General features: G+C 57.9%; 2 protein-coding genes across 16 annotated transcripts in view; one reads left to right on the top strand and one right to left on the bottom strand.

Moving 5' to 3' along the window:
- LOC309796051 (uncharacterized protein) overlaps window positions 1-14,386 on the bottom strand; it is a 93,906-nt gene extending 79,520 nt beyond the window's left edge. For 4 of the 7 annotated variants that reach the window (XR_014292418.1, XR_014292420.1, XR_014292421.1 and 1 more), the window contains exons 1-3: window positions 12,725-13,783; window positions 12,197-12,270; window positions 8,464-11,404 (exon numbers count right to left, since the gene is read on the bottom strand). Coding sequence is in view for 1 of the 7 variants with exons in the window: in XM_082608971.1 (XP_082465097.1) it covers window positions 12,725-12,782; window positions 14,306-14,383 (136 nt within the window). In the remaining 6 variants the exon portion in view is untranslated. Of the gene's footprint in view, window positions 1-8,463; window positions 11,405-12,196; window positions 12,271-12,724; window positions 13,784-14,305 lie in introns of those variants that run through there. The other 3 variants (XR_014292419.1, XR_014292423.1, XM_082608971.1) reach the window with 2 other exon arrangements.
- On the top strand, window positions 14,349-19,553 carry LOC309796049 (protein EOLA1-like). Of its 9 annotated transcripts, XM_082608964.1 has the most exons (7): window positions 14,533-14,680; window positions 15,320-15,391; window positions 16,402-16,495; window positions 16,717-16,827; window positions 16,917-17,046; window positions 17,652-17,932; window positions 18,737-19,553. In XM_082608964.1, the coding sequence occupies exons 5-7, from the start codon at window positions 16,979-16,981 to the stop codon at window positions 18,958-18,960; spliced, it is 573 nt and encodes a 190-aa protein (XP_082465090.1). In that variant the 5' UTR covers window positions 14,533-14,680; window positions 15,320-15,391; window positions 16,402-16,495; window positions 16,717-16,827; window positions 16,917-16,978; the 3' UTR covers window positions 18,961-19,553. The 9 variants fall into 9 exon arrangements, with proteins under 9 accessions (XP_082465088.1, XP_082465094.1, XP_082465090.1 ...); XM_082608963.1 differs by lacking the exon at window positions 16,402-16,495; XM_082608962.1 differs by lacking the exons at window positions 14,533-14,680; window positions 16,402-16,495; window positions 16,717-16,827 and adding an exon at window positions 14,349-14,445.
- The last annotated feature ends 8,345 nt before the right edge of the window (window positions 19,554-27,898 follow it).

The raw sequence follows: 27,898 nt of genomic DNA, 5'->3' as shown, positions 1-27,898 counted from the left end.
ATTCTCATCAGTTTTCTATTAACTGGGGACACTCTGAGAGCCATGATGCCAGATGCCAGCAGAAGGCCACCCTTACAAGCAGGTCTTTCTAAGGACAGCAGTCTCAGGCCTGCTACATTAACTTCTGCACACCACTCAATGTTTGGAGTCTTGTTTCGTGTCGGTGCTCACAATCTCAGGAATTCTGAAGGATGCCATTTCACACAACCCCCATCCAAACAGGAATATAAACATATCTTGTGTTTATAATTGCATACACTGCACACTAAGTATACTACTGACAGGACAGAACTTGTGTTCGTTGAGTTTACGTATCTGATTCATGACTGGAAGACTTTCCCACAGACTAGCTTCTAGCTCCATATATTGTGAACCTTGATGCTCCTCCACTGTCAACATACTTCTGGTACCTAGTACTGTAAAGCACAGTGATATCACAACGTTCCCTCCAGCCTCACACCTCTTGTCCTGGTACCGTGCGCATTGACACGGTAAGCAGGAGTATTCCTGGAAGCAATTTCAATACAAGATGGCTAGCAATAACTTGGAACATGTACAGAATTGGTTGGGAGCCCCTTAAATATGTCTCTCCAAATCCAAACTAAGTGTAGCCCAATTTAATGTCCCCTTAGCCAGATTCCCAATATGCCCATGGCCATTGTATTGTCACCCAACATAAGAGCAGGAGTGATGGAGACAGCAGAATGGAAACAGAGATGCTCTGAACCAACTGTGGCTAAAATACCTTTTGTAGATTTTACACACCATACGACTAGTGCATATACCACAATGCTAAGGCCCCTTCCAGGTCTGTCAATGCCAGTGACTCTGAAGCTTGACCTTGAACTTCATTAGCTTCGGTGTGCATCTCTGGTCCCGAGAGTTACAGAAGGGGAACCAACACTGAGAAAAGGCTTGGGACCCAGATAACAAGGCAGAAGGGAGGAGGGTACCTAACCAGAAGCAAAGATAAGGCAATCAGGAAGAATTCCAGATAACCAGAGTGCAAAAGCACCTGGGAACGAGTGATTAGCATGTGACCTAAGGGATGGAAAGACAGCCTGAACTGGGACACAACACAAGGACCCAAACTACAGAGCTGTCTTTCCTCCACGGCTGAGGCAAGAAATCTAGCATGAGGTTTGGTAGACACTGAGTGGGCAGGACGAGGAAGCAGTTCAGGGGAGGCAGGCTTCTTGAACCACCATCAGAGAAGAACTGTGCTGGGCCAGCACACAATCGAATTGAGCAACACGGAAACCAACAAGACGGCTGAGAAAGACAACCTTGTGAATAGGTCAAGACTGAATTCCCAGATGGAACAGTCACAGCATCCAATGTTTGCCGAGCTTGAAAGGGCCTTCTGGGTCCCATGTTCCACCCCCCGCCCTCTGTGGGGACAGGGAGCAGGTCAGCGGTGTGGGAGTCAGAAGGACTGGTTGAGTCCTGCCTCGGTCGCTTACTGTGCCAGCTGAGGTAAGTCACTTCCCCTCTCTGATTTTCAGCTGCCTCATCTCTAAAACGAAGAGAATGATAACGCCTTCTCAGGAGCCCAGGGAGAACCCAGTGTGATACTAGGATGAGGAAAAGGATTCGGAGAGGCATTTTCCTGAACTGGAACACAAGGACTGGCAGGCAAGCCTGCTGTGAAGTGCAGAGCTTTGCAGGACTGTTAGCTTCGCCATTACCCCAGTGCAGACAGCAGCACAGGAGCTGTGCCTGCCCACCTCTCTGCAGACAGTTGGGTGGCTCAGAACACGCCGACTCTTGCTGACCCTTCCCTCTCCTGAATGGATAAGCAATTTAAAACTGCGATCTTGGTGCTATTTAGTGGGAAATTGACAGTACTTCTTTGGGATTAATTTGATATGAGTAACAGTCATCTTCCAAATAGGATGTATTCTGAGAAGTAGTTTTGCTAAGAAGGGAGAAGGAAGGAGGGAGAAACATCGAAATGTCTGAAAGAGAGGGAGGAAAGCAAGGGCAGATTTGCTGTGATGGCAGATGACACTTTCACTCCCTTATGTCCCCACCAACCTTGGTCCAAGCCCTACTCTATCCTGTCAGGAAGACATATATGGAAGGGATTGGCAGCAAAGTAAAGTATGCCTTTTTCGAAGTCACATGGCTTTGGACTACACACAGGAACAAGTGACAGACTTGATGAAAACTCTGGTACCCTGGTTATTCTGGAGAATCCATCAGTGGGACTCTCAAGTGTGAGGACAAATATAGCCGCTGGATTTTGCAGTATTCAACTGCAGTACCAGGGATTAAAATCTAAGGATGGTGCTTTTGGACAGCTGTGGCACACAGCAGGCCCTTAACCTCCCTTCTGATTCGGCCTCCCCTTACATTCAAGAGAGCACCAGCCACAGGTGAGTGAGCGGAGCTGACCCTTTGGGTGCCATCAGGAAGTATACCCTGTGAAATTCATACTCCTGATTAACGTGCTACATCTCCCCGCCCCACAACCTGAAGGAAGCTGTGGACCTGCTCACGAACAACACGATTCCAAGTTCCTAAGCCACACTGCATGGGAGCTGGGAGGTGGTGAAGTGGTCAAAGCAGTGAGGCTGAGCCCCTTGCCTTGGAGATGTGTAGCAAAGGGACATGGCCAAGAATACATGCAGGGCCCAGGGACGGCCCCGCACTTCAGAAGCATAACTCAGGGCAGCAGCCAATAGCCTGGGCACCAGGCTCGGAGTGTCTATCCTGTGTCCCCACCCTGCTTGGTGGCCACACAGACCCTGGGTTGGCTGAACCTGTGTTTGAATCCCAACTCTCCCTGGGCCAACTGGGAGAGCTCAGCCGAGTCCCTCAGCGTCTGCGCTCTCAGTTTCCTCATCTGCCCGGTGGGTCTAACAGTACTGGTCTTGCCAGGCTGATTCCAGGACTGAAGGAGATGAGATGTGGGGGGCACCTTGGCCCCAACTCCTCTGCCTGGGCTCTTCTTCCTCACAGCCTCTGATCTCCTGTCCTCCCAACTGAAAGCTCGCCTCTCGGGAGTGGACTCCTATATCACCACCTTCCAAACCCTGCCCACTCCTCGGTGCACAGCTCAGAGCCCGCTCCCCTCTGGAGTCTTCCTCATCTGCCAGGGAGATTCATCCAGGACTCTCCTGAGGCCTCACAGCACTTCAGATGGTTCTGTGGAGAGGGTCTGGTCCTGCCTGCAATGAGATTACTGACACACCCGCCTTGCTGACCCACCTCGCACATGTTGACCCCCGGGGCAGGGCCGATCTCATCAACTGCTGAGTCCAGAGCAGCACAACAGCGTGTCGTGGTAGCTAGCCTATGAGCGCCACATGGCGATAAACAGAACTGTTCATTGCCACCATCTGTCAGCATCTAGTCAGTGTCTCCTCGGGCAGAGGCAGGCTCTGGGGACAGTACCAAGGTGACCTGGGTGGGATCCTTATCCTCAAAGGGATTGCAGTCTAGCTGGGGTAACAGGGCACACACACACACATAAAACAGAAACCACCCAAGGTGACCTCACACAAAAAGAGTACAGTAGGGCTTCCCTGGTGGCGCAGTGGTTGAGAGTCCGCCTGCCGATGCAGGGGACATGGGTTCGTGCCCCGGTCCGGGAAGATCCCACATGCCGTGGAGCGGCTGGGCCCGTGAGCCATGGCCGCTGAGCCTGCGCGTCCGGAGCCTGTGCTCCGCAACGGGAGGGGCCACAACAGTGAGAGGCCCGAGTACCGCAAAAAAAAAAAAAAAAAGAGTACAATAGACAGGGTTCTGGAAGGTTGTAGAGAAGGAACGGTCCTGAAGCCAGCCTAAGAGGCTTCAGGAGGACACAGAAAGTGAGGAGGGAGGGCATCTGCCGTGAGTGAGCAGCGTGGAGGGCTGGGGACCGGGAGAGTCAGGCTGCGGGAGTGGACAGTACGGCCGCTACCAAGGATGCAGGAGAGGGCCGCCGTGAGGAAGGCCACATTAGGGTCACAGCCTCGTGAAGTGTACAGAACGAAGGCTGAGCCCGGGCCCACTGAGGGCTCATCGTCACCCCATGAGTTGAGGACTATTTTTATTGTCCTCATTTGACAGATGGGCAAGATGAGGCCAGATAGGTGCAGGCACTTGAAAGCCAAGCTTTGGGAGCCAGGGGTTGCCCCGGGCAAAGCTGTGTTTTAGGAAGCCTGGTTATGCTACAGGGGAGGCTGGGGTGACAGGGGGCTGGAGAGGGATTAGAAATCTGCTTGTGTCATGTGAGCAAAGGCCCCAGCTTTAAGAGAGCTCAGGAAACAGCAGAAGAACAGGATGCTCTTCCAGAACCTTCTTCTCCTTAAGGATTCTATCTGCGGCTCCTCTACTCCTCACTGCTACTTCTGTAACGGGGGTAGGGGTGGGAAACTGAGTGGGAGAGGGGTGACGGGGAAAAGAGATTCTTGTGCTTTGTAAAAGGTGTCCGAGGAAGGCTCAGGCACAGACCGTCCAGAGGTAACCGTGGTGAACTGAATATTCTGGGGAAGAGTCCACAGCCCCAGCCTCACCATGCCCGGCCACAAGTTATGCCTCCCTCCTCGGAGATTCCAGAACCTATGAGATGCACCTTTCTTAAGGCCTCTTGTGCTTTCCACCTGTCTGTGGCTTGTCAGCAAGTTCCCTATCTTCTCCATCTTTGTAGACCCAATGCCTGGCACCAAGGAGGTGCTCACACACCAGAGAGTGAGGGGATCAAGGAAGGAAGGAAGGAAGGAAGGAATGAGGGTGACTGATGGCCACTGACAGAGCTATTGATGGACCAGTTACCAGACGGTCAGCTTTTGGAGGAGGGGAAGTTGGGCACACTCCCTCTTTGTTTCCCACCCGCCTGATGCTAAAGGAGCTCATTGACAAGCCCTTGGAACACACATCTACTAGACTGTTCACCTCACCAACTGTGTTCGGATCCAGCCTCCCTGGCATTCAGTCTCCCCTCGCTTCCTCAGATGGTGCACGTGCCACCTCTGCCCCCATGGGAAAGCTTTCATCCTTCTTAATGCAGGGCTCGGGCAAAGCCACAAAGAACATTCTGGTCTTCTGCCATATTCCACATAGGACGTGTGACATTTAAACACACTGGCTACTCTAGCAGTTGAGCTTTTGTCTCCTTGCTAAAGTGGGTTCCCCACCTTAGCCATGACATTACTGAACTGAAACAAAGACTGACAAGCAAAGCTCTATAGTCTGGTAAAGCAGCTGGTCTACTGGACACACACAGGAGGAGCCCCAGCAAGGAGTGCAGAAGACAGAGCACTCTACCAACACTGAACCTGGGGCACTCGACACAGCACTGGATAGAAAGGATGGAGGCCATTTACATGAAGGCTTCTTTCTAGGTGCCACGTCATTAAGATTATCAAGAAAGCACATGGATGCCAGACACACCGACAGCTGTCCACAATTCTAAACCTTCACTTAGACCTAGAGCGTGGAGACGGGCCTCGGCCAGGGTCTGAAAGCAGGTCATTTGTTTCTGCCAGAAGTTCCCTTAGACAAGTGTCCATTAACTCTCAAAATGAGACTTCCTTATGATCCAGACTGCATCCAAACCAAAGTGCAACTCTTCTTAACAAAGTGCAACAGCTTCTTAACCCAAATTGTGCTCTTTACAAAATATTTTACAGAGGCTTCCGGCACTCAAAGTTGGGAAACAAATACATTCTGTCTCCTTCATCCTTCTCCTCCTCCATCCCAGGTCAGTTTCCACATCTGTATAATTGAGAATTTTGCCCTCAACAGAAACCACTCATTCTACACAAATTTTCAATCTGTAATATAATCAGAGTATCAGTAAGTAAAGAACCCAGAATCAAAGGATGTGAAAGATCAAAGGCATTCTGTGATCAGAGCCTTGCTTTTCAAAATGCTATCCATGGACCAACCACTTAGGCATCAACTGGGATCTGCCGAGAAGTGCAGAATCTCAGGTCCACGCTAGAACTTCTGAATCAGAAGCCACATTTGACAAGATCACTGAGGGATTTGAAAGCACACTGGAGTTTGAGATCTAGGTCACTGGGTTTCAAACTCGGTTCTGTGGAATGCTTCGCGGGCCAGGAAGAGACTGGGAAGAAGAAGGGGTGTGGGGAGCAGGCCGTACTTCAGCTGAGCAGCCTGCCTCTGATCTCTCTGGGAGGTTGAACCCCCAGCCAGACTAAGATATTCCATGGGCACAAAGGTTGGAGAATCACTATTCTAGACCAATCATCTCATTTTCTACATGGCACAACTGAGATCTTCCAAAGAGCATAAGGGAATTTTACCAAGACACATCATAGTCCCTTGAACACTGTTAGAGAACTCTGAAATTTACCAAGCCTGGGAATCAAGGAAAATCTTCATAGTCATTGTTGCTGGAATAACGTCTAATCTGCAAAAGTAGAAGCGAAGACAGACCCCGAGCCCCGGTGGAAGAGGACGTGACGTCCAAGGCTGTGCCCTGGAAAAGCCCTGTGACATTAGTGGCATTTTGTGCCACCTGGTTTTCAGGAGAGGAAAGAGACACACAGAGATAGTAAGTGCCAAGGCTACACAGGAAAAGAAGAGCTGACATCCAAACCCAGGTCCCCGGGCCCCAAAGCCCAGGCTCTGGATCACGTCATTCACATTGTGAGCGCACACTGGCAGCCCCTCTGTGTGCCCCATGCACTGGCCCAGCCTATGAGCTACATGGACACACATCCACTCAAAAAAGGGGGTAATCCATCCGCACGGACCCATGGCATACAAACGATGGGCTCCCTTGCCAATGCCTGTGCTCCCGGCATAAGCCCTACCCACGGAAAATGCAAACTCAGTTGCTCTATCTTCATGGTAACAAGCATTAAGAATCTGTTTTAATATACATTGTTATGTATCTAACATCTCTATGCCTTGGGAAAGGTAGAAAGATCAAGAAGGTAGAAATGGTCAGAGGAGGAAAAGAAGAAGAAACACTTTACAACGTACTGACATATTAGTTTCAGCACCTTGTCTTGTTTTTACATTCATCCGCCCAAGCACTGCATAGAGCTTTCTGCCATGGAAGCTCGTATTACCGACCATCTTAAATTAAAACTGAAGTTGCAAAAAAACCAAACAACCCAATCAAAAAATGGGCAGAAGACCTGAATAAACATTTCTCCAAAGAAGACATACAGATGGCCAACGGGCACATGAAAAGATGCTCAATGTCGCTAATTATTAGAGAAATGCAAATCAAAACTACAATGAGGTATCACCTTAAAAAGGTCAGAACGGCCATCATGAAAAAATCTACAAACAATAAACGCTGGAGAGGCTGTGGAGAAAAGGGAACCCTCCTACACTGTTAGTGGGAATGTAAATTGCTGCAGCCACTATGGAGAACAGGAACAGTATGGAGGTTTCTAAAAAAACTAAAAATAGAGCTACCATATGATCCAGCAATCCCACTCCTGATTATATATCTGGAAAAGACAAAAACTATTTTGAAAAGATACATGCACCCCAACGTTCATTGCAGCACTATTTACAATAGCGAAGATATGGAAGCAACCTAAATGTCCATCAACAGATGAATGAATAAAGAAGATGTGGTATATATACACAATGGACTACTACTCAGCCATGAGAAAATAATGAAATAATACCATTTGCAGCAACATGGATGGACCTAGAGATTATCATACTAAGTGAAGTAAGTCAGAAAGAGAAAGACAAATATTCTAAGATATCACTTAAGAGATGATACAAATGAAATTATTTACAAAACAGAAACAGACTCACAGACATAGAGAACAAACTTAAAGTTACCAAAGGGGAAAAGAGAGGGGAGGGATAAATTAGGAGCTTGGGATTAACAGATACACACTACTATATATAAAATATGTAGACAAAGTCCTACTGTATAGCACAGGGAATTATGTTCATTATCTTGTAATAAACTACAATGGAAAAGACTCTGAAAAAGAATAGTTGCTGTACACCAGAAACCAACACATTGTAAATCAACTATACTTCAAAAAAAAGGTGAAGTTGGAAGAGCTGGCCAGCAGATGGCACAATGAGCAAGCAGCACATTACTAGCGTCAAACCCTAGTGTCATTTCAGCCAGAAAGCTGGCCCCTTTCACAAAGCCTCCTCAGAGTATCACCTGGGAACATTCTACTTGGGTGATGCAACACACCAAGGCCACCCTCCCACATCGTCTTGTCTTCAACGCCTGCCCTCCTCCTTCAAATGCAGTAGGTCCAGAGGCAGTGAGGGGCCCACATGGCTACTTCCTCCTGGCACTGGAGGCTGCCACAGCTCAGGCCATCGGTGAGCTGCTCTGGGCAAACCCGCACCACACCTTCTTTCTCTGGGTCAGCAGCAGCAGCCACTCCGCTCAGCCTTGGCAACTCTGGGTGCCACACGGGGCAAATCAACATTCTGGTGCAGACCAGGAGAATCTGGCCCCAACGCCTGCACCCCCACCCAAGCAATAACCCTCAGAACATAAAGACCTACCGTCATCTCTCTAATCTTCTTTCTGAAGTCAGAAACAAGAATTGGAAACCTCATCACAAGCCAGGAGAAGGAGGCGGCCTGCAGAGAAAGGCGCACGTGTATAGATCCGCAAGGACAGGCACCCGCACACGGAGCGACACCTTACTCACCCGTGTGCCCCTCTTCTCTAACTGCTGCCTGGCCTGGGAGGCACACACAAGTTTGTCAGATCACTGACTAAGCAAATGAGTGCATCGATGAATTCTTCTCAGGGAGAGACACAGTGGTTTGCCTTTAAAACTGCAAGTGAGGGCATTGATCGACTGTACGCAGGGCACAGGCCTGACTCTTTAGGGTGGCCTCTGAGTTGAACCCAGTCTAGTTTCCCAGCCTCCTCTCCCATGAACCGGCTCCCTAAGCACCTGATCTCAGTCCCCTGAATGTGTCTGGCCCTTCCAGGGGGCCTGTCCCCCATCTCCTAGCTAAGGAGACCCTTCTCACTTCAAGACCCGGCCCAGACGGCACTCCTCTGTGAAGCCCTCCGCAGCCCTTGCTCTGAGTCAGGGGTTCCCCGCTCCTCACGTTCCCCTCCTTCCGCCTCGCTTCAGACTCTGTGCCTTACATGTCTGCCTGGAAGATACCCCACCCCCACCAGCCCTGAGGAACCTAAGGGTGAGTGGACACTTGTGTCCCTGCACAGGCCAGGACCCTCTCACAGGACGGACGTCTGCGGACTTAAATGGGCTTTGCCTTATGATGTCTGGTATCCAGATCTGTCCTCTCCCATCAAGCTGCGCTGACACCGACGATGCTAACAGATGGCCAGTTAGCCAGCGCCCTGGAAGCACGTCCCCTGCCCAACCCGATTTGCTGTGGGAACTGAAGCGCTACAAGCAGGAGAGAGCAGGAAAAATGGGGAGAGGTGGGCAGCCCACTGCCAGGCCCCCAAACAGAGCGAAGCCACCTCACAACACAGGCCAGGCGCGCCAGGCCTGGTGAGGGAGGAAACGGATGAGCCCCTGCCCTCCCCCGCCGCCCAGGGACTGCAGCAGAGGTCGTGGGGCGCCACTGAGCAGCCAGAAACCAGGGGCTATGACGATGACCGCCACTGACCAGGAGGCCTGACCCACCGAGGGGGGCAGGTGATCAGTACAACACGGCTTCCCGGGGGCTCGATGGATAGGCAACCAACCAAGATACAGTCTAAAACGGACACTCAAAAGAGCGAGGACAGACGGCAGGAGGCCGAGGGCAGCCACCCCAGTGAACAGGTCATGATCCCTCGCCCAGGTTCTGCCCCTGAGCCAGTTCTCAGACGTGGAACCGCAGACCAGGGACTTGGCGGGTCCCCAGGGGGAAGGACGCTGCAGCACCAAGGCAAGCAGGCACTGGAATGACCCCCCAGCCCCTCCCAAAGGGACCTCGGGCTCCGTGCTGGGTGACCCAACACCGGGAAGCGGGACAACCAGACAGTTGGAGGCTGTTGGACACTGGGCCCAGCTTGACCCTGATGTGGGAGACGCAATAAACTCTGTCTCTGCAGCCGCTTCAGGAGGACCCCTGGGCTGGGGTTTCTGAGCAGAGGCTGTCACTGGGCCGTTCCCGAGGATTTGTCAGTTGGTCTTGAGCAGGGAGAGGCTGCAATCCAATATCCTCCAGAACCAGGTGCAGGGCTTAGTGAGCTGTCTGCCGAGGAATCCTTCAGAACCCGGGTAACACTTAACGGGAGTGAGAAGATGTTAAGGCCCCATGGTAACCCTGCACGCACTGCAGTGAGTGAAGGACAAACGTGTAGAAAAGGAGCAGGGGAAACACGCCCCAGGCGTGAACCCGCGAACCGTCTTGCCTCCAGGTGACGCCTCATGGGCGTCCCTCGCTCCTGCCTCTTCACATCCTCTCCGTACTTTGTAAAGTCGCCACCGAGAGCACACAGATACTCAAGAGGCGGCTGAACGGGCCCCACATGCAGAGCACATCAGTCCTGTCATCCAAGCGCTGTAACCACGGTTACGGGATGGCAACACTCGCTCCAGACCCCCACCCCCGCACCCCGGCCCCACTCCTGAATCTCTCAAACAAGTAAGCTGGACCCATTCACTGGGCCACGGCCTGATGTCGGGAAGGCCCCCTCCAGCTGCGAAGGGCCTGGGGCTCGGGTCGTTGCTGATCGGCCCAGAGACTGAGGACGCTCAAGAGCACGTAGCCCCAAGAGCTCAGGAGCCGCAGACGTGGAGACGAGCGTCTCCCGCCCCCAGCCAAAGGTGATGTAACGGTCTGTAACGTGAATGCACGTGGGGGCATCGCCAGAAGTGCACAGGAGTCCCCCTGTGCTGTGCCACGTTCCCTACGCAGGCACCACCCCGAGCAGTGGTGGCAAAGTGGCTCCTCACGTCTGCGGGTCCCCTGTGTGCAACTTCTTCCCGAGGTCCTGCAGCGCCAGTCACTAAGACAGAATCAGAAACACCTGCGGTTCTCAGGCTGGACCCCTCGATCTGGGCCGTGTGGAGAGGGACACGGCCAACAGGAGCTGCCCAGGGGACAGAGGGGAAGGCGGGGGCAGGGGAGCACGTCTTAGAAACAGGCCAGATGTGGGGCGGCAGGAGGTAAACCGGGAGCTGGGGCAGAGAAAACAAGGCCGGCCGTCTTCCTGCAGCCGCACAGCTGCCTGCGTGAGTCCAGGGCATGGAACTAAAGCCAGGCGGTGACCGAGTGACTTACCCAGTCAAGAAGGAGCCCCTTCTCACGGGCAGAGCGCTGGACGCCAGGGCACCGTCTCCGCGGGGACCACTAGCCCCAGGGGGCGGGCCTGGGAGTGGACGGCAGCCTCCAGCTGGAGGGCCGGCGGGACACGCTCTGACGTGTGGGGCACTTACAAGTCGGAGAAGGTGTAGGTGCATGCGGAGTCCAAAGCTGGCCTTCAAAGAGAGGAGGAAACCGGCCCCCACGGGGCAAGAGGAGGCATCTGCAACACCAACAACCAGGGCGGGATTAGTACCCGGACCCCGAAAGGAGCTCCCACGACTCGGCACAAAAAGGACAGACACGCAGCTCGGTGGAAAGATGGGCCAAAGGCGTTTCAGAGAGGAAACCAGCCCTACCAAGGAGGACGCTAGTGAAACCGAGACTCTGGGTCGAGCCCGTCCCACACCGGTGGTGCCCCCCAAACGAGCAGCAGGAGCAAACTGGAACCCTCTCCGGGCCTCAAAGACACAGTTGGGGTGCGGGGCTGGAGGGACCCAGGCCACCGGGGACCAGAAGGGGATGCAGCCGCAAAGGCAAGTGCCCAGATGGGTCGCAGGGACAGTGAGGTCTGCTGGTGCCACGGGCGGGGGGTCAGAAAGGGAAGTGGACTCAGAGCAGGTGCCCTGGGCTCCGAGAGGAGGCGATGTCCTCGGGGCACCGTCCCCCAAAGAGCAGTGGCGCAAACGACGAGGACTTCTTAGAAGGAAGACAGGGTGCCTCACGGGGACAGAAGCGTGTCTGGGGAAGAAGCGGAGCTTGAAGAGGAGACTCCCTTCTGGGATGTGGGCTGCGGCCCAGTCACAGGGGCTGGGAGGAAGCAGGAGCCCGAGCAGCGGAAGGCAGGAGCAGCCAGGCTGGAGGCCACGGCTGACACCCTGATGAGCAGACAGAAGGGAGAGAAGGCCTGTTCCTGCCGGGACCTTGCTCCTGGAGGGTGTGGGAAGCAGCAGGTGGAGAAACCGTCACCGGGAAGTCAGAAATCAGATGGTTTTAAGGCTCGGCGCTGACTTACCTGTACTGAAGATCAAGGCTGAGTTGCAAAGGGGTCCGTCTCACAGGGGCAGCCAAACACCGTCCCACGCCCACCTGCAACACGGCCAGGCCATTCCTCCTGGGCCCGCCCATCCGGCAGCAAACTGGCCTGGCAGCCACTACCCCAGACCTCCCCCGCCCCGGGGGCCCTGGGGCTCCCCGCCTCTCAGCACTCAGGGGAGGGTCAGAGAAGGGAGTCCTTAGGGAGGGCCATCACAGCTGTCCCCCAACCAGCAGCCACCTATCACGTGCCTCTAGCTCACCAGGCAAGTTCTAGTTCTTCTAGTTCTGGAACACCAGCAGCCCACCCACCATTCACGGGACCCTCCCTCATGATTTGAAACCACTCCGACGAGGTTCTGGGGTGTCTGGACGCAGCTGGTAACCACTCTTAGGGCGAGGAGCCGAGGAGGGGAGGAGGGGCATGGAGGGAGCTGGATCTGCTAATCGCTCAGGTCCCCCGCAGGCCCGAGGCCTCAAATCCACGAAGGCACCCTCCGCTCCTCACCTCGGGGCCGGCATTCCTGTTTCCTCGGGCTTCTGCAAGGAGACAGGAGGCCAGCTCGCTGCAAGAGAAAGCACTGCGCTGTCGAGCCAACGTCCCCTCAGCAGCAGCTGTGTCAGGCGCCCGGCTTCCAGGAACGAGTAAGAGCCTGTCCTTGTCTTCCCGGGACTCCTGGAGAGCAGCTCCAGCGCAGGAAGAAGAGCCCAGTGAAGGAAGGCAGCAGGAAGGCACAGGGCGCTGCCAGAACCCCGGACGGGAGCTCCTGACACTCGCGGCAGGTGGAGAAGGGGACGTCACACTTGTGCCTGGGAGGAGGACAGGAGCTTGCCAGGACAAGAGGAACCAGGGGTCCAGGAGCGGGAACCGCGCGTGCCGAAGGGTAGAGACCCGCAGAGCGTGTGCGCGCAGCGTGCAGGGACAGCACAGGCACCCAGGGTGTTGGGCGACAAGGACGGAGAGCTGGGGCCACTCGAAGGCCCTCCCAGGGCACCAAGGAGGTGTTGGGGCTTAACCAGGAGAGTGCTTGGCAGGGTTTTCAGTCCGGGGTTGACGAGGACAGATGTGCGGTGTGACACGGAACCGATGGCCTGTGGGGCACCCACTGGGGGAGGAGAGACAGGAGGCGTCCCGGCCGGTGGGGAGACTCAGGTGACAGCACCGGGCCTAGGTCATGAGGCCTGAAGTCAGCCAGTAGCAGTGGGGACAGAAAGAGGAGCATTTATTCTCATCAGGCACTTGGGAGGCAGGGACACAGGACTGGGTCACCAAGGAAATGGGAGGGAGGGCGGGCTTCGGGTAAGCAAAGCCAGGAGGAGCAGAGCCAGGTGGGCGGCACTGAGTGGGCTGAGGCCCCGCCCCCCGCCCCCCCACTGGGAGGAAGAGGACAGGAAACTGCTCCGAAGGGGAAGTTGGCTTTGTTTGGGACATGCCAGGTCCCAGGGGCAACAAGAAGCCGAGTGAGAAATTTTCTTCTCACCTCAGAAAAGGCCAGATAAAGACTGTCCCTCAGGACACGGCCAGCAGTCCCAGGGTGGCTTGGACAGGAGGTGGCCTGGGCATTCAGCCCAGAGGCCCCGCCCTGTCCCCCTCCCGCTCCCCTCCCCGCCCTCCCCCTGGCCCTCCCCATCCTCCATCTTCCCCCCCACCCCGCCTCCCTGTCCCCTGGGGTCCATTCTGAGGCTCGGATTCGGTCGCTAAGGACCCTGGGTCGCTGCCACTTTGACCCTTGCCGACTGTTGCGGCGCGGACTGGACGCCTAAGGCAAGGGACTCAAAAGGGCACCGCCTGGCCTCCGCAGCTGAGCTGGCCTCGCCCACCCTCCATGGGTTCCCAGGGGTCCAAGCTCCATCCCTGTCAGCTCCGCCCCCGCCCCGCACGTGCCCGGCTTTTCCCCAGCTCCGCCCCACTCCTCCTCAGCTCTGCCTCCTCCTCCAGAAGCTCCTCCTCACCCAGCTCTTTCCCACACTTCAGCCCCAAATACTCCTCCCCCCGTTCCTCCCACCCCCGCCCTGCCCCTCCCCCAGCTCCTCCCCAGCTATTCGCCACAGCCCCGCCCCTTCCCTTCCGACCCGCGCCCCCGCCCACTTCCTGGTCCTCCTCCGGGTGCCGCTCCCCGCCGCCGGTCTCGAGCCTCCGAGCGGCCTGGCCTTCTGTGCGCCGCATGGCCTGGCGGCTCCTACTCTGTCTCCTAGCGGCCGGAGCCTGCGGCGAATGCGCGATTGTTCGTAAGTGCGTGTCTACGTACCTGCGTGCCTGCGTACGTGCGTGCGTACGTGTGTACGTGCATGCGTTCACCCCGGAAATAAGGGGCGTCAGCGCTTGCGGGCGCGAGTACCTGTCACCGGTCCCGGTTCCCCGAGGCGGACGACCGTCCTGCCCGGTGGCCGCAGCCGGGCTGTCCCAGCGTGCCCGCGACTCGCCCCGCCCGCAAGGAGCCAGGACCCGCCGCGCCCGCGGACGGTACCTCCGGGCGGGAGCTTCCCGGGCTCTGCGTCGGGGGAGCGCGCGCGGGGCGGCCGAGGCCGCACCTTCCTGTCCCCTCCAACGCCACCGTCCCCGCCCGCCATCCTTCCACGTGTGTGTCCCGCGATGCGCTGGTCCACACGCACCTGCCGCCCGCAGTCCTGCCCCACCCCCACCCCCACCCCGCCCAGCCCACCTCCCTGCCCTGCGGGGCTCAGCTGCTTGTCCGTGGCTCCCCTCCCGGTGGGGCCCACCCAGGAGTCCATTGAGGGTCACGGACTGTGGGGCTCTCCAGATCCTTCCCGCGTGGCACTGTGAGGAGAAGTGTCGTTTTCTCCTGTCGGATGCGGGAGCTGCTGGGCTGTAAGATCACCGTCAGTCCTGTGGGATGGGCTTCTGTGCTGCGGGCTGAGGCATCGTGGGGTTCCCGACCCAGCCGGGCGGACACGGGGCCGTTGCCTTGATGAGCAGAACCGACCCTGAGGGAGCCGGCACGTGTGTTTCTCATCGGTTGGGCCCTCCTGGGTCCTGGTGGTCTCCGGTCCCTGCCGAGGAGAAGACCGTTGTGGTTCCTTGGCCAGCATTGCTGTCTTGTGGCTGATGACTTTTCTCCTTGTCCCTCTGGTCCTCGTGCAGGTGAATACACCCAGACAAGTGGAAGAGTGTTTTCTCCTCTGGCCGCCAAGCAGGCACCCTCTGCGTCGAGAGGTAGGAGGGCACTCAGCCCCCTTCTTCCCGAGGGATTCTCCCCAGGGATTCCGCCCACACGGTTCGGGTCCCATGGTTGTGATCTGGTGGCGCCCGTGAGGAAGGGGCTGGCTGAGAAGCTGAGTGGCGGAAACCGCGGGCAAGCCTGGGATCCAGTCACACACCCCAGTAGGAGCCAGAGAAACGGCCAGGCCCCAGGGACTGGCCAGCCTCCCTCGTAACTAACCCAAACGCAGTGAGGAGGGCGACCCTTTGTCACCCATCAGGTTGGCAGAGGTTAAGCGGGATGATGATGCTCGGGGGCCCGCCAGTGCGTGAGGGCACGGCAGCCTCGCCCGTGGCTGGCAGAGTGTACATGGGGGAGCCTTTGCAGAAGGCCGTTTGCTGGCGTGTGTCAGCATCTCGGGATGTGTGCCGTGTGACGTGGGCCTCCTCCGACCCGGGGCTTCAGTTAGCGAGTGTGTGGTCATGTTGAGTGTCTAGAGGGGCAGAATGTGCCAAGCAGTCTGTGAGTCCCCATCGGCAGGGGGAAGAGTCAGCAACCTGTGGGACAGCCGACGACGCAGTACAGTGTGGGCAGTGAAAATAGGACAGATGGAGACGTACAGACGTGAAGCAGTGTTCCCGAGGTGCTGTGAGCGGAGAAGTCATCCCCCACCCCCGCGTGGAGAGGCATCCAGGACAGGGCTGACCCTCTGTGATCGCTTGCCCGGGCAGTCGTGTCAGAGTCCCACAGTCTGGGTGGCTTGAACTACAGAGTGTATTGCCTTGCGGTTCTGGAGGCCAGAAGCCCGAGATGTAGGTGCCGCTGATGGTGGCTCTTGTGAGGGCTGCGGAGGGAATCTGTCCCGTCCCACCCCCCTCACTCCCGGGGCTTTGCTGGCTGTCCTGTGTGCCGGTCTGTCTCTAACTGGCCCCGTTTTATGGGGACATCAGTCCTGTTAGAGGAGGGTCGACCCTAATGAACTCATCTGACCTTGATCACCCCTGTGAAGACCTTTGCTTTGTAGGTAGGGTCACGCCCTGAGGTACTTGGGGTTGAGATTCCAGCACGTGAATTTCAGGGGCACGGTGTGACCCCTAACACCCTCCAAAGGCTCTGAGGTAGGAGCACACGTGGAACGTTCCAGGGATGGAAGGAAGGCCTTCATGGCTGCAGGGGATGAATCCAGGGGCGAGGAGAGCAGGCAGCCAGGGGGAGGAGCCAGATCATGTGGGGCCTCATGGGCCCTGGAGAGAAATGTGGCTCCGCCCTGCTCGGGGCAGGAAAGCCCTGGAAGGTCCTGAGCTGGCTGCCTTTGCGGCCTTGTCCCCCGTCCTCACAGCCACGTGGAAGTGGAGGCTCCGTGCGGTGCCGTGACCCGGCTGACATTCAGGCCCGCGGCTCCCCTGCTCCTCTGTCCTCAGCGAGCGGGGACCCTTCCCCCCCACCCCAGGTACAAGGAAAGCAGGCGAGGACGGGGGTGCGTGGAGTCAGGTCCCCTGGAACCATGCGCTGTCTCTCTATCCTTCGGCGCCTCCTCAGCTGCAGAGCGGGGTGACAGTAACCTCCCGGGTTATTTGAGGATTGAAATCTATGATCCCTGGATGGTGCCCGTCCCAGGTCCTGGCGTGGAGACGGAGCGCGCACCAGTGCCAATAGTTCCTGCCGTCACGTATCCTTTCTCGGGCTCCGGGCCGGGGTGGAAGCGGTGGTGCAGGAAGGGGTGGGAGGAGGGTGGCTCCCAAGGCACGGGGAAGAGACACCTGGCAGGACCATGTGAGAGCCAGGGCGTCCCCAGGGCCGAGCCAAGGTTGGTTGCCAAGGATTTGCACTCAGCAGCCCTGGGGTAAGGTGGGGGATCCGCAGAGCATGGGCAGCGGCAGGGCCAGGGAGCTGCGGGGCCGGGGACAGGGGAGAAGCCAGGCCCAGGACTGTCCCTGTCTGTGCCAGGAGAGGGCCAGAGCCCGGCCACTGGGCTGTGAAGCCAAGGGGCCCTCCCTCCGTCCTCTCTGCTGCCCGGGGCCCAGTGCCCTCTGTCGTGGAATTGCCCACACGCCTGTCTCTCGCTGTCCCGGCCTCCCTTGTGAGCTCCCCGTGGACTCCATCTGATGGACGGATCCCCCCGGTCAGCACCCCCTGTCGGCTGACGGCGCGGAGACGGATATGGAAGGGGCTGGCGCCCGGGGGGCCCACGGGGCTGAGGTCAGGCCCACGGGTCACGAGCTCGGAGGCCGGCACGTCAGGCTCCTTGACCATTACGGTTCTGTGTTTCTGCAGCTGCGTGAGGCCCTGGGAGCTCTGGGAGATGAAGTTCGGCTGCCTGTCCTTCCGGCAGCCTTATGCGGGTTTCATCTTAAATGGGGTGAAGACCCTGGAGACGCGGTGGCGGCCCGTGCTGAGCGGCCAGCGGCACCGCACCCTGGCCGTCCACATCGCGCACAGGGACTGGGAGGACGCGGCCTGGAGGGAGCTGCTGGCCGAGAGGCTGGGGATGAGCCCCACGCAGATCCAGGCCTTGCTGCGGGACGGGGAGAAGTTCGGCCGTGGAGTGATAGCCGGCAAGTGGCGACCGCGCCCCGGGGCTGCCCCCCAGGGTCTCACCCGGGGCTTCGGCGCCTCGTTCTCTTTTGAACCGGTCGGTGTGGGGTTAGGGTTAGTTTTCCTGAGGCACCTCACCTTCGGAGGGGCCGGGAAGATCCCTGGGCTGGGGGTCGGCGGGCCCAGGTCCCCTCCCGCCCCTCTGGGCCTCAGTCCCCCTTTGTGCTCTGAGAGGCAGAGGTGGCTCCGGCTCTGCCCGTGGCGCTCGTCTCCGTGTGTGTACGTGTGCACGCGCACGTGTACACGCGTGTGTCTGTGTGCCGTGGCAGAGCCCGCGGGAGGCAGCATGGCAGCCAGAGCTGCGCGTGAGGGGACCTGGGAACTCAGGCTGCCCGCCCGGCTTCACGTGCCTGCCTCACCCCCGCTGCCCGCGGCGTCAAGTCCCCTAAGCCCCCCGGCGGGGGGGAGGTCCCGCATCAACCGCTGGCCCCCAGTGAATCGCTCAGGGACCTGATTGCCCGTAGGCTCCCCGCAGCGGCGGCCGGGGGCCCTCCTGAACTGTACCTGCTGCCTGCAGCGGTCGGGCTGGGGGCTGCCCGGGCCTTGGTGGGGTCATGGAGGACCAGACCTCTCCTTTTCATTGCTCTCCCTCCCTCCCTCGGCCTCGCCCCGCATTCCCTGAACCGAGGTTGGCAGGTGGGAGATGCTCAGCCAGAGGGACCCAGTTCTCGCCGGGTCCCCTCGATGACGTGGTCTTAGTCTCTAGCGGTCGTGACTTTGAATCACCTTGTTCTCCATCTGTGTGTTTCTGTCTTTGTGCACAGGGCTGGTTGACATTGGGGACACTTTGCTGTGCCCAGAAAACTTAGGTCCCAACGAGGTTGCGGAGCTGGAGAATCAAGCCCTGCTGCCCAACCTGCGGCAGAAGTACCTGACTGCGCTTGCCAACCCCCGCTGGCTGCTGCAGCCTGTCCCCGGGAGAGGCGGGAAGGACGTCTTCCAGGTGGACATCCCCGAGCACCTGATCCCCTTTGGGCAGGAGGCCTGACCAGACTGGGCTCTCGAGAGGAAGGTGATGGAGCGACCAGCTCATCGTGCCACCGTCCGCTCACCTTCACGCCCTGGACGTGCACGTCTGGTTCGGTCTGAATAGGCCCTCCCCTGGGGAGCGCTGCCCGCTCCATGCTGTTCACGGAAGCAGACGTGCCCACCTGGTGCGGGGACGGGTTGGGACTCTCCTCGTGCGATGCCGCTCTGGGCTCAGCGATAGAGTCTCGAGGACTTTGACCTTTAGGAAAAGATGGCAGTGCCACTCGTTTTGGCCCTACTGATTCTGGGTGGTTGAGAGAAATGTGTTTTGAGGGTACCGGTTAGCGTTTTCCCCTCTTTGTCCTGGTCAGAACTCCCAGATGTTTGGAGTGCGTCTGGGGAACGAACGATGAGGGAAGGCTGGTGGCGGGCCTCGTGCACGCGGGCGAGGACCGCGGGCCCAGAAACAGGGCGCGGTCTGTCCTTGCAGGTGACCCTGGCCCTGTTGTAAAGTGTCCCTTGGCTCGCGAAGCGTGTGTGTTAGACGTGCTGCCCGGCCACTTCACGTCCGAAGACAGGCTCCTAAATACAGCTCTGACGGCAAAGTGAGAAGGGCTGTCGCTCACTTTGTGGAAATCTCTTACTTCTCTGTGGGGTTTGGGGCCATTTGTCAGCAAGCTTTCTAGGGGTTGTTACCTCTGAAGGTGCTGGGCTTTCCCCCAGGTGTCGGCTGGAAGGGCCCGTCTCTTCTGCGGCAGACGGCAGTGTGCACGCCTGCAATCTGCGGAGCCCTCCTGCTCCTCATCCACCTCAGGGACCTTGTTTGGGGACGTGGCTAAAAGGGCCGCCAGCAGGAGGGAGAAACAGCTGTACAGAGACATCTCCGAGCCATAAGCCGGGTAAACCGTGGGGCTGGCGGGCAGTTCCCTGGCGCCGTCCCTTCCGGCGGTAGCCGGGGGCACAGAAGTGACATTCCAGGGAGTGCCCTCCCCACTCGGACTGCCCCGCTCACTGGGGCGATGGTTTTCCCTGGCTCATCCCGCTCCACCGCTCATAGAGAACAGGAAAGACTGGGTACCGCTGGGCCTCTGAGCACTTGGGGCTTTCTTCTGGGTGGTGGAATTGTTGTAATGGATTTGTGGGGAGCGTCTGGTAGCAGCCACTGGCTTCTTTCTCTTTGGGGCTGTTGCGCTGGTCCCGGGCTGAGCGGTTGCTCCCGGGTTGCCTTTTCTCTGAATGTTCTCGATGAGCAGAGGCTTGTCTCTCTGAAAGTTGGAGCTGCGGTAGATCTGAAATGAAACGAATCACTTGAGCCATTCTGGGAGAAAATACCCATTCCTCCCCGCCCACCCCCCCTCCCCCGTCCATCATAATGGTCTTATCTGACTATGGAGGAAAGGTCTCTTTAAGTTCCTGGCAGGTTATCCCGCCTTGGAGTGTGCGCTCCCTAGAGCTCCCCGAGGTGAGCCTCGGTCGAGGTGTTACTGTCACTACCTGACATCTCGTGGCCTCTCGAGAGGGTCTGTGGGCACACCTGCAGGTCCTCTCGCAGGGGCTGTGGCTGAAGAAAGTTATTCTCGGAAATGAAACCCGTTCAGCACGTGGCCCATCTGGCCTCCCTGGAAGGGGCTCGAATAACAAGAGAACATGGGCAACGGAAGGGCTTTCTACTTTCCCGTCAGCCTCTTCTTCCCTGGAGAGCGGCCGGTCAGGCGTATTTTGCTGAATCCGTACAGGTTCAGTTGGCGGATGAAAGTCTTCAAGCTGTCTGTGTTGAAAATCCTGTCTGCGCCTCTGCGGTGAAGAGCCTCCCTCTGGAAGAGGTCTTCCTTGATGATCACCATGTCTCCCTCGTCATTCCAGTGCTCAAGAGGTGAAGGTGGAATCCTCCACCATCCTCCAGAGCTTTCTTGGGAAGGAGAGCTCAAGGGTACTCTCGTTGGCCACGCCGTTGTTTGGGCCCTGTGGTGGCGGGTTGTCTTGGGAGCCAGGATCTGGGCTCTCGGCTTGGTCACCCTGCTTCTCCGAACTCTCCCTTGAATCCACATTTGGATCCGGGGACGCACGAGAGGGGGACCCACGTTGCTGGCTCTGCGTCAGCCGATGGGCCCAGCGTGGCTGTACACAGCTCATTGCTACTCTGGCTAGCCATGGAGCCAGTCTAGATTGGGAGCATTCTCCATCCGAGACCGTATCACTGAACTCTCAGGGCAGAAATGCCTTTTACCAGAGCGGGGATGCCCAGTAAATAAATACTGTCTGCAAGATTCTAGAATCTCGGTAGTGGGGCAACCAGCCACTTAGGTCGCAGTCTTCTTTATTGGTCACGTGATGTCACAAAGGTGGTCTGGAGAGGGAGCCTTGGCCAAGTGTGGGGGAGGGGATGGGAACGGGGTCCCCGGCGTCTGTCTTTTTTTCTAAAAGTCTCAAAAAGCGTGGTTCAAGTTCCCGGGAAAGACTCCCGTCTGCCGCCAGGCACCTTGTTTCAAGGGGCCAGGCACCTTGTTTCAAGGGGCCAGGCCCCCGATGGGTTGAGAAACGTGATCCTGTCTCCACTGCCATCCCTTGATGCTGGCTTCTGATTTGCTCAAGGGCCAGGCCCTGGCGAGGCATAGCTTGGCTGCCACTGAGACCACAGGGATCACGTGGGCCACTGGCGACTGTCCCTCCCAGAAGATGGGGCTCCCTAGCGGGCTGGTTGGCCTAGCCTGAGTCGGTGCCCACCCCCCCATCCCCCTTCCAGCTCTGGTCGCTTGCAGCTGTTCCTGCCAGCTGGTCGGTCCCGCTTAGATGGGCCCAAACAAAGAGTCCCGATTTCCTGCCTCCCAGGTCAAGCTGTCCCCGACTAGGGCTGTGCGCGACCTCACATTCAACTCGAATGTTCCCCAAGCACCTCAGACACAGCCCTGCCCACGATGCCGCGTGGGAGGGCATAGCCACGTGCCCTCCGCTGGGCATTGAGTCTCCTTTTGAGCTCTGCCTGCCCCCAGACCTCATCCCTGTGCGGATCACAGAGGCATTGTCTTCAGCGTCCATTTCTTCCCGTAGAAGCCCTTCTCATGGCCCAAGAGCGCTCACTTTTGGAACACCTGCGTGTGTCCTTTTCCCATCGCCTTCCCAGACCGTCGGATTCAGCCTCCCTGGAGGCTGCCTCGAAAGCCCTGTTTCCTTTCCGCAGTGGGGTGGTTTGGCTTCTGCTCCCCCCCGATCCTGGCCTCCCACGTCCACTTTGGGTCTCCGTGGGTACTTGCCCTTTGAAGGACTTGATTTGGGGCTTCAGCGTGTAGCCTGTCCCATTGAAAGCAAGCATTTCACTGGTGCGCTCCCAGGCCAGGCCTGCTCTCCTTCCCCACGCCCGCCCCTGCCCCCCCTCCACCTCCACCCCCGGGGCCCTGTCCCACTGTTACCTTGAGGATACATAGAATGATTCTGTTTGCTTTCAGCTTAGACACTTTTGAATGGGCCTACATGACACGGACTCAGTCCCAAGGAAATTTCCTACTTGCCAACCTAGACGTGACCGGAGGAAGCCCCCGTCCACGTGCATTTGGAAATAGATGAGGGTCTGGGTGTCGGACGCGCTGAAACCCGAATGAGAGTCGTCCGTCTTCACCGTAGGTGGGAGGATAGGTTGGTGGGTTTGGTGATGCGCGTTCTCTGGCCGTTGTGGGCGACTTTGTCCTTCATAGTCACTGTGTAGGGGACAGAGTGGCACCTTGGAAAGGCCCGTCTGCGAGGATCCTAGGTCCCTGTCCCAGCTCTGCCACTAAGCAGGGTCATCTGTCCTCTGTGGGCGCCACTGCCCTATTTCTGAAAGGGGAGAGCTAAGAGGGTGTGGAAGAGGATCTCCCGAGGTGCCTTTCAGCCTAAGGACTGGCATCCTGGATGGAGCTCCCAGGCCTAGATTCGGGCCTGCTCCCTGGTCTTTATGCTTCTAAACTGGTTTACAAAGCATTCTTCAGGTCACGTCCTCCTGTAGGGACATGACCTCGGAGGCTGCGAATTTTGGTGGAGGCCGTCGGTGGCTCCTCAGAAGGGGCCCGAAGGCTGGGGCCTCCTTGGGCGAGCCTGCCTGCGTGGCCTTGCCTGCTGCCCCCCTCCTCGGGCCCTCCCTCGCCCCCTGCGTCCCGTAGGAGCTGCCTCCTTCCTGGTCCCCCTCCCTCCCAGGTGCCAGCCAGGCCCCGGCAGTGGGTTTGTGTGGCACCGTGGGGTCTTTCTCAGCCAGGTCTCGGGACCTTTCACTTGGGCAGGCACAAGCCCTGGTGACGTCCAAGGCCTGCCTTTCCCAGCCTCGCCCTCCAGCCCCTGCCCTTGGCTTCTGCACCCTGATGCCCCCAGCCCAGAGGCCCTCCAGCCACTCCCCTCCCTCGCTGCCGCCAGGGTCTCGGGGTGTCTGCCAGCGTTAACTTCCCTCCAGTATCTGAGGAGGCTCCTGGAGGGGCCTTATCCCAGTAGGCACTGGGGCCTTACAGTCAGTCCCAGGCAGTCTCATTCCCTCCCTCCCCGTGGCTCAGCCATGAGCAGCTCAGCAGGCCGGGTTCCCGTTGGACAGGAGGGCCCCAGGGCGGGAGCAGGGACAGGGCGCCGTCACACGGGAAGGTGCCGGGACTGGACAGAAATGCCGGCACCTGGCAGTGTCAGATCTCAACAAACCACAGACAAGCCCCACACTGTCTCTGCTTCTCCTTGGCACCTTCCTTTCTTGGGCCTGCTTTTTGTCAACTGAAAGACACCGTGTAACACTGAGAAGAGCAATGAATCGCCAGTCAGAAGGTCAGCCACGGGCTGGGGTGGGTGGGAACAGCATGGGCTCGAGAGGAATTCAGACCAGGGCTCTGGTCCCCACCCCGTCACTTACCAGCACGTGATCCTGGGAAGATTCTCAAGCCCCGTGGCCTCGGGTTCTTCACCTGTGAAGCGAATGGGTGTGATGAGCCCTGTCTTGGGCTGCAGGGATGTGTGTGAGCTACGTAAAGCAGCTCACAGGGCCTGGCGTCTGTTGGAACTTTGATGATGGGCAGTTATTTCTCGTGTTGTTTGGCCTCAGACCCTTCCCCTCTCTCCTCTGGCATTTGGTTGGGAGGTTTCTTGTCCCGGTCATGTCAGAGAATATGCAGCTCAATAGGATGTGGAAAAGCTAATTAGCCAAACAAGATGTTTCATGAATAAAACTAAGTAAATTTTCCCAGTTAGAGGATGTGTTAAATTCGGGTGGGGAGGAGTGTTCCCAGTGGGATACAACACGAAGCTCCAGGAAGTAGAATCAAGGAACAAGGCTTTGCATCCCTCCCAGATGCTCTTCCATCCAAACCGTTCCTTTGCTTCATTTCAGCCCCACCAGACATCGAGTCCTTGATTACAATTGCCAAATTACAGTCACCATAATGATTAAAGCTAATTAACACCTTGGGTTCTGGTCCCCCCCAGAAGAGGGAAAAGAGGGCCTGTCCACGGACTTCTGGGCATCACGTCAAGGGAGTGTGACCGCATTTCTCCAGAGGTTGCATATATAACACCTACTTCTTCACTGTGGTCAACAGCAATGCGACAAGAGCCAGGAACCCTTCCTTCCTGCCCGAGTATGAGATTTCTCTCGGGTTTATCCGTGATCCAGAAGAACACCTCACAGCAATGTCGCATTTCAGACTTTCCCCCCAAACCCAAGTCACACCGCCTGCAGGTCTGGCTGCTGCCACCACCCAGCTTCATCACCATCACCTCCCACAGAAGGAAGCCCCACTTCCCAAAGCCCCAAACTGCCCTGGCTTGGGGCACTTACCCTCCAGGGCCCGCTCCTGGAGCCTCACCGCCTCGTCCCGTGTTGACTTGTTCTGTGGGACTTAGGGGACGTCTCACCACGTTCCTCATGTGACTGCAGCTCCCAGACCATCACTCTTCGTGCGGTGTGTCCTGCTTTTCCTAGCGTTCCCGCTACTAACACAGGGCCTTGCAGAGAGCAGAGGCTCCGTCGAGGTCTGCCAAATAAATAAGCCGGAAAACGGGGGGCTTACTTGTTAAAATCAATTTTTTCATACTTTTCGTAAATCACCGTGCAAATCCAACTAAGCAGAGATAGCTTAGTTTTACAGAATGACAGACAAGAAGGATAAGAAGCAAAAACTCAGTGCGATTACTTTTATTTTTCTAATTCTTCCCCCATCTATATTACTGCTAAGTACTTTCACATTTCCAGAGCAGTTCTGATTCCAATTCTATGTTATCTGCTTCAGGGTCACAAAACGAAATGGGAGATTTCCCAGTCTCTTTTACAAAACAGCAAAACCCTTGTTCTTAAACTGGGTAATTATAAACACATTCTAATCAATGTCATTCACAAAGTTAGACACTGAAGCTTGTTTAGTCTTCCATTAAAAGGAATAACGTTTGAAAAACTCCTAAAGAAAACACGGGTGATATTCCATGTCATCAGACACAACAGGAACCCAAAGATGCTGCACACCGGGTTCCCCCCACTCGCAGGGGCCCTCACTACTTGGAAACTCGACCGCTCCCTCTTCAAACTCAGAGTGAAGGACCAACCTCACTTCCTACCAGTGAATTGGGCCTGGAAGGAGCCTGGCTGCTGCTCTGGCTCAGGGTCCCTGTTCCTCATCGCTCACACCCTCTGCACACAGGGATGGGAAGGACCTGGGATCGGATCCAAGCTACTGACCCGGAGCTGATGCCCCAGGACCTGACACTTGCTGGTCTCCGCGTAGGCCCGGGGACCCCAGAGGAACTCGTAGCAGGCGGGGTCGCTGTGGGGCACCTGCCGGTACTCCACGTAGCCCTCCTGCACCCACACTTTGGTGAGGAGCTCCCTGGGCTCCCCATAGATGTAGTGCTCCCTCCCGGCACACACCCCAATCTTGCTAAATGCTCCCCAGACCTCCTCCCCAGGGGCAACAAAGTCGTCCTCCAGGAGGATCAGGCCCAGGGGCAGCACCAGGAGGCTGGTCTTGTGCACGCTCGGCCTGTCACTCAGCATCCCATCGTAGGTGAGGCCCAGGAGCTGGGATTCTAGCCATAGCACACCTGAGACCGGCCCCTTATACCTGTTCCTAAGCCTCTCTGAGACCCGGATACGTAAGTCAGCACTCGCTGCCAAGTGCTCAGCCCGCCTCAGGGCCTCCCAGGGCTGAAGGCAGGGAAGGGTATAAGGGTCAGAGTCTCACAGAGACTGCGGAGCAGGTGTAAGGGGCGGGGTCTCAAAGAGGCTAGGGAAGGGTATAAGGGGCGGGGTCTCAGGCGGGCACAGGAGAGAATCCCAGGTCCTGCATGGAGTCAAGTTGAGAGCACTGAGGGAGGACTGCGGGAAACCTGGACACCGGAACAGAGTTGGCCCTGGGAGGCCATAGGGGGGGATGAGCACGTGCAGCACTTCCTGACATCCGGGCCTCAGAGAAGCTGGGGACCTGGGATCAGAGGCGGGGCCTCCACTGGGGAGAGTGGAGAATCCCGGGTCCTACCATGAGTCAAGGTGAGGACCCTGAGGGAGGACTGAGGGGATCCTGGACCCGAGAACGTGGGTGGAATGTGGTGTGTCCTGGAGAAATCTGTCCCTGGCCTCAGCTTGTGGAAGCCCCATGGCGTGATGAACAGGTGGCAGCCTGTCCTGACTTCCTCATCTGGGTCCCACAGAGACTGGGCACCTGGTATGAGGGGCGGGGTCTCGGGGGGGTGGGGGGAGAGTCACGTGAGCCCACAGTGAGAGTGAGCACCCTGAGGGAGCACTTAGGGGACCCCACTGAAACCCGCCCCTGCTGCCAGGCCAGGGAGGCCCTGGGTGGCATGAGCACACGAGGTGTGTCCCAACTTCTGCATCCGGGACCTAGAGAGAATGGGGAGCTGGTGTGAGCAGCGGCGTCTGGATGAAGACGGTCCAGTCCTGGACCTGCAGGGACGTTAGTTGGAGACCCTGAGGGAGGGTCGGCACTTGGACTCCAGAACCCCGGGGCCTCTCTCCACCCCTGCTGTGCCCCTGGGGCCTGGGCTTTTGGCTCCAGGTGCCACCCCCGAAGGGCAGCCTCGCGGGTTGGACCCGGTGAGGGTCTGGGTTGAGGGGTCAGGAGGCTCAGGCCCGGGGGGGTGGAGAAGGCCTGTGTGTGAGGCGCCCCAGGATGAGCCAGGGCGGGAAAGGCCTGATCCACCCTCGTGGAGAGCTGTAGGTCCCCAGCTCCCTGAGAGCAGTGACCCCAGGGGCCCGGCTGTCCCCTGTCCCCCACGGGAGCCCGGGCAGGGAGGCTGGGATGACGCGCCTTCCTGCTGCGCCGTGCTTGGGGGTGCTGAGCGGCTCAGGCTTCAGGGGGAATCGGTCAGCAGGGGTCAGGTCAGGCTCCACGGGAATAGGGGCGAGGATCCTGGGGCCGGACTGAGGACGCAGCCTTCCAGAACAGAGGGCACCCTGCGTGGGGTCAGGGCAGCCTGCTGGGGAGGGGGGACCCGGCGTGGGAGGATGGCGTCGGGGCATCTAGGGAGCACATCTGCTCAGCAGCGGGAGGAGCCCCAGAGCCACCAGGAGTCAAGGTGAAGACCCTGAGGGAGGGGTGAGGGGACCCCACCCTCACCACAAAGAGGGAGCCCACAGGAATCCCTCCAGCCAGCCCTGGAAACCCCCGCAGGGCCCGTACGCCAGCCTCCTCATCCAGACGGCTGGTCTCAGCCAGGGGGCCTTGCTCCGTGGGTCTGGCCTCAGGCTCCGGCAGGGGGCGTGGTGAGCACTGGGGAGACCCCTCCTCACACAGCGGACTTGGAGCCCAGCCGGCCCTGCCTCTTTTGTCACCCGTGGGTGTCCCAGAATAGGTGAGAGCATTGACGGCCCTCACGTCCTCTCCTGGTGTCTTCTGGAGGTGAGGCCTTGGCTGAAGGAGATTGGTCACAGTCAGCAGAGGGGGCTGTCCCAGGCCCTGCAGGGTGTCAAGGTGCAGACTGAGCCGACCGCCATCGTCCCAGCACAG

Source organism: Mesoplodon mirus (assembly GCF_964341445.2).
Source record: "Mesoplodon mirus genome assembly, chromosome: X".
NCBI classification, from domain to species: Eukaryota; Metazoa; Chordata; class Mammalia; order Artiodactyla; family Ziphiidae; genus Mesoplodon; species Mesoplodon mirus.
This window is presented reverse-complemented; position numbering and strand designations above follow the sequence as displayed.